This window comes from Microtus ochrogaster, unplaced genomic scaffold (genome assembly GCF_000317375.1).
Source record: "Microtus ochrogaster isolate Prairie Vole_2 unplaced genomic scaffold, MicOch1.0 UNK56, whole genome shotgun sequence".
Classification (NCBI taxonomy): Eukaryota; Metazoa; Chordata; class Mammalia; order Rodentia; family Cricetidae; genus Microtus; species Microtus ochrogaster.
In genome coordinates this window covers 1,776,878-1,782,982 of record NW_004949154.1, presented here as the reverse complement: position 1 = coordinate 1,782,982, position 6,105 = coordinate 1,776,878, and the positions used below count along the sequence as shown (strand labels likewise).

The window sequence follows — 6,105 nt, the reverse complement described above, 5'->3', positions numbered from 1 at the left end:
ACACACACACACACACACATATATGGACTAGAATGTGTTTGACTTCGTGACTATGTTGCCTGTGTTCCTCATATTATGTATCTAAGTACACTATGTGCATACCTGGTTCTTGAGGAAGTCAGAAGAGGGTATTAGATCTCCTGGAACTAAGGTTCAGATAGTTGTGACAAAGCATATTGGTACTGGGAACTGAACCCAGGTCCATTGCAAGAGTGGCAGATGCTCTTGTCTGCTGAGCTAGCTCTCTATAGGTGCTCGGCAATAATGGAAAGGTAACTTCTGCAGTAATGTGTTATGGTTCTCCAGCATTGTATTTTGGTCTGTGACTCTAATATAAATGCCTACCCTTCCCCTCTGAAATCCTGTTGGTGGAATCATGAAGGGATCATTTTTTGTTAATTTTGCTAAACTGCGTATTAATTTCTGTAACTTATTATATTGATAAGTGTTAGTGATAGTGTCAGAATTTTTCTCCTTTGATTCCTTCTCCCCTTGACTGATTCACATAGGCTAATCTAGAAATAACATATATATTTCTCCTAGGAGGGCGTTTTCATGATTTTGGATCGATAGTGGATCCCTTCTTCACAATTTGTGTGTCTGCACCTTCTGTCTAATTTGTGTCTCCCCTTATTCCCTGCTGAGGGTTGTGCAGTCTATTTTCTCGCTGACAATTTTTCCCAGTGAATGTTACCACTGCTTTGATCTGAGGCGTCCTTTGCCTAGGGCCTGGTGTCTCTGATGCTGATCCTTACCCTGCTGGAGCTGGCCGTGACCATTTCCATCTCGGTCATGTGGTGCCTAGGAAATGTCTGCGGTTTAAGAGAGGTGAGATTGTGGAAGTGAGGAGCAAGTTCTATCATCTGCAAATCCCACAATGTACGAAGCTAGTTCTGATTTTCAGAATGAGAAACTTTTATATGGTAATGATTTGTGGGCTTCTGGGAATTACTTACTAGATCAAAGCGTGAGATGGAGTAAGGTTGGAAATGATTCAGATTTGAAAACGTAAGCAATATATTAATATACATTTTAATACAGTTAAACTAATTTAAATTATTTTATTGTAATTTTTTACTTTTGAGTTGTATAACTCAGGATGACCACATATTCTTTCTGGATATTTAGATCGTCTAATTTAGTTTCTTAAAATTTTCCACTTTCAATATTTTTTTTGCCCAAGAAAGCTTTACACAGCCTTACATATATAGGAATATAAAATAGGTATTTAGACAAAACATTTACGGATATGAATAATAAAGAAATTTATTTAAAACAATTAGTTGGTATGTAATTTTACCACTTATTAAAGACCAACACAAACTTGCATATTAATGGAATGAATGTGCATGATGATTTTTCCATAATAATTAAACCTTGGCTATATATTGGATACTGCAGGATGGAGATCATCTTGTTTCTGAGAGTTGATTAATGCTCTGATTTAATTATTCTCAAGGCCAGGAAGAGTGCTTTGCATTAACATAAAGTACAAAGTGACAGACATATATTTACTGTTTATGGCCATTCCAAAAACTGCTGGAAATTCTAGCCTAATCCTGAGTCAAAGTTCATTCAACAATGTTTCATGAAACATGTCAACAATCCAAACAGTAATTTTTAAAATTGAATAGTCTATCATGAAACAACCCAAATATATGCTAATTTGTGGCTTACACGCTAAGGAAGAATAGTAGAAAAATATTACAGGTATTTGATTTCTGTAATTACACTACTATGCTTTTATAGGAGAGGTTGCTGCCATGCATAACATACAAAGAGTATTCAATCTGAGCAGCATCCACTGACATTTTGTGGTGTTGCAGCAGCCACACCAAGTCAGAACCAAGCTTTCAGTGAAGGCAATGCAACTCAAAACAGGCAAGCAAGGCCAGAAACACTTTGGGAAGGTTATACATTTGATTTTTATTGACTTTCCCCGCACAATCTCCATATTCAGTTCTGGGACCACATATATGTAGCATCAACCTATATAAATGAAGCTGGAAATGTTTTGATTGTCTCCTGATCCATATAGATATAATCATTCTTCAGTGTTTAATAGGATAATCACCAGTGAAGGAGTATCTTTGGATCTGTGATAGTGATCATGATGACTTTAAGAAGGGATGGAGTGGAGAGGGGAGATGATGACCCTCTTCTTGAGAACTGATGTCTCATTTTCTAGGCAGTTTCTTCACCTCCTAATTCTGTGGAATCGGGAATAGCTCCTGATGGAAGTGATTCGGAGAACCTCAATACTCAGCCTTAACTCACCAAAGACTGAGAGCTTCACTTGAGAACCCAGGAGAGAATGAGCAGATGAAACGCAATCTTTCTGTCACGGCACAATCCATGAGAAAGCTGGGCACCTGTTCCAATCCTGTCTGCCATCTCTGTAAATTCACTATGGCATGTTCTAGATTTTTATGAATAAATGTATTTCCTTAGACATTCTTTGATTTGCAGCTCCTATGGTCATTCTTCCAAAGCTGATACCAGAAACTCAATCTCTTTGTCTTTTTCTCCTATTCTACTGCTTTGTGAGATTTAAGGATGGAAGATTATTTAATACTTAATTTTCTTTTTTCCTTTCTTCCTCTCTCCCTCCATCCCTTTCCCCCCTCTGTCTCTCTCTTTCTTCACAGTGTCTCATGTCCTGTAGGCTGGCTTCTAACCTATATAGCCAAATCTGGCTTTGAATTTATTTTCCTATTTTCACCTCCCAACTTTCAGAATTAGAGGCATGTGCAAGCATACTCAATTTGATATTTTATACTCACAGTCCTCCTCAAAACTGCGGAGATTACAGTTTCAATCCCGATTGTGGGTATTCTCCGTAAAATCTCAACTGCAGCCACCTCATGGGAAGGGGGATGAGCCAGATCGGTTTCAGCACAGAAAACAGTGCTCTTGATTTTGGCTGACATCAGTATTACAGTCTAGCAAGTAAAAACAAAACAAAAAAAGAAGCATTGTGATTAATTTATGCTTTACTGTACTTGAAGTTTAAATCTTCAGACTCTATTTCCATCAGTTTCTAGAAGTTACACATGTCCCAACACAATGGAGACTTGAATTAGTGACTTTTGTTCTTCAAAGGACCTTGGGAAACTATAAAGTAGAGACATGAAAAGAAAGGACAAATTGGCAGATCTGGGGTTCAAATTCAGATGTGTCCCTAACAGCTGTTTGGCCATTTTTCATCAATTCTGCTTCTAATATGTTACAGATAATCTACTTCCTTTTATTTGAATATATCTTCAAGCATCCCTTATCAGAACATATTAACAATGTACAAGGACACTGTGGTTGCCTCACCAGCATTCCCTACAGTCTGAATTGACAGTAACTTTCAGTTTTGGGTAGAATTGACCTCACTCTGAGGTCCAGGGACACGCCCCAAATGATCTTACTTTGATGACTGTGTTGACCCATGTCATCTCCACAGACATTGACTTGACTCTAGTGTGGAGACATCTCCACTAAGAAAGAGGCTTTATAGCTTTCTCATAAAATATGTAACTCAAATATATCTGGAAGTAGAAGCCCTTAGGAGATAATGACTAAAGGTTGCTCAATAATTAAGCTGAAGGCCCCACAAGAGAAATTCAGAAAACAGAAATTGACTTTAACTTAACCACTTCTGGAATATGCGTCTAGAGTCTGTCTCTTGAGTTCATGATGTAAGTGTAGGAGGCCAGCAGACAACCCCTCTCACTGGTAGGAGGCTCATCAGTTAGGGACAGTTGACTGGTTAAAGAGATCCAAGGATCTGCCTGCCTACCCCTTTGTCACTGATGGAATTACCAGGGTATGTAACCATACCTGCCTTTTATTTCATTTTTTAAAATTTGCTTAGATCAGGATCAAACCCATGTTTTCATGCTTACATAGCAAGCACATAATCAGTTGGGTTGTCTCACTAGACCTGCATTTTGTAGTGAACAATTTCTGGTTTTGTTCTTGTTTCCTTTAACTTTTCAAGTTTCTCCAGCTCTTGCTGTTGTTAATTTAATTTTTAAGTATTATTTATACATTTTTCATCTTGTAAGAAAAAACTTCCTTTTCTCAAGGTCTCAGAAAAATGTTTTACTTTTTATTGCTGTATTTTTAAGTGTGTTAAATTATAAATTTTACTTTTGCCTGAAGAGAATATTATTGTGCGGTTGTTGTTATCATAACATCCTTGTAAAAAGCAAAAAATTCTAGAACTTCCACTAAAATGTTGCCATATTCAAATACAGAATTGTACACACACTTCCTGGTTCAGTGACAATTTCCCATCTTGTTAGAACATATTGTTGTAGGTTAATACCATCCCTTATAATGAATGGTTCCTACTATCTAGGACTGATTTCTTCTGTATGCAATTGTTTCATAATTTGTTTATCCTTGCTTATTTACATCCCTATATAATTTTAAAAAGTAACTTGTTAGCATTTTGGTAATATATGGAAATTTTAACTTAAAATAATTTTTAAAACATTTTCATTTATGCTTTGAAGATTTGTTTGTCCATATATGCAAAGTATCTTGATGTAATCCACTCCCAGCTTCCCCTTTCCACTCCTGTACAATCCCTAACTTATCTCCTTCCCACCTTCACGTTCACTCTCTTTCTCTCTTTCGTTTTGTAACCCGCCAGGTCCGTCTAGTGCCGCCTATGAGTGTGCAGGTCTTGTGTAGATATCTAGAGATCATGAGTGCAAAATACTGTAAGCTGAACTTTTGATTAAAAAAAACAAGCCATATAGGATGAAAAATTGTTTAAAAGTTTTGGAATATAGCAGAAATAAAGAATAGACTTGGTTAAACATTCAAATGTAATGATTTTAGCATCATAGAGGGAGAATGCTTGACTTAAGAAAGCTGTCAATGGCCCAAAGATGCTCGATCATACTACAAGGACATTTGTTAAACTATGTTCATAGCAGCATTATTTGTAATTGTCAGAACCTGGAAACAACCTAGATGCCCCTCAACAAGAGAATGGGTAAAGACAATGTAGTACATTTACACAATGGAGTACTACTCAGTGGTAAGAAAAACCAATGACATCTTGAAATTTGCATGCATATGGATGAAACTAGAAAAAAAATGCTCCTTAGTGAGGTAACCCAGACTCAGAAAGATGAACATGGTATGTACTTAGTCACAAGTGGATACTAACTGTAAAGCAAAGGATAATGGGCCTACAGTCCATGACACTAGAAAAGCTAAGTAACAAGGTAAACCCTAAGAGAAACATATGTAGATCCCCCTGGGAAGGGGAAATAGAAGCTCTCCTGACAAAATTGGGAACATGGGCGTAGGAAGAGAGGGAAGGGCAGAAGGGGAGGAAGAGAGGGGAAGAGGAGGAGAACCTGAGGGAATGGCATAGTCGAGATGGGGGAAGGACAGAGACAGAGAGAAAGGAAAAAGATATTTTGATTGAGGGAGCCATTATGGGACTAGCAAGAAACCTGGCACTAGAGAAACTCCCAGGATTCCACAAGGATGACCCCAGCTAAGACCCTAAGCAGTAGCGGCGAGGGTGCCTGAACTGGCCTTGCCCTGTAGTCAGATTGATGACTATCTTAAAAAAGGAAGCTGTCATGGTAACTATTCAGAACACAATATGACAGCTGATATCTAAACCTTGCCTGTGAGTCTGCAGCTCATGATATTTCCTGTCAGGAGATATTCTTATATCTTAAAGTTCAACCACATAAAATGCTTATTTCCCTAACGAAAAGTAAGTTTTTGAGGTATATGGACAGGCAGATAAGAATTAGTGTGAGTTAAACAACCACCTTGGTAGTTATCTGGCCCATAGACGGTGACACCAGACAAAAGCTGTCTACCGGGAGGATTCAAGCAAACATTAGAGCCAGAATGAACTGCATGAATCCAGCTCTGAACATTTCTGAAGTCATTTGGATAAAGAAATAAAGATTTTTTTTCACTTAATGTTCTCACTTGACACTCTAACCTTCAGAGCCATTTGTCCCACGGCCATTTCTGTAACCAATTTTCCATGAAACACTGGAACTTGATGTCAGTCCAAACTGTCTTACTCTAAATCATATTATATATGTGCTTGTATAAAAAATTTCTTTTTTT

At 37.6% G+C, this 6,105-nt stretch overlaps 1 protein-coding gene across 1 annotated transcript in view; it reads left to right on the top strand.

Annotated features, from left to right (window-relative positions):
• Positions 1-2,287, top strand: part of Ms4a3 (membrane spanning 4-domains A3) — a 12,382-nt gene extending 10,095 nt beyond the window's left edge. Inside the window, 2 exon segments of the mRNA XM_005369668.1 lie at positions 727-828; positions 2,189-2,287. Coding sequence (XP_005369725.1) covers positions 727-828; positions 2,189-2,287 — 201 coding nt within the window.
• Positions 2,288-6,105: the final 3,818 nt, after the last annotated feature.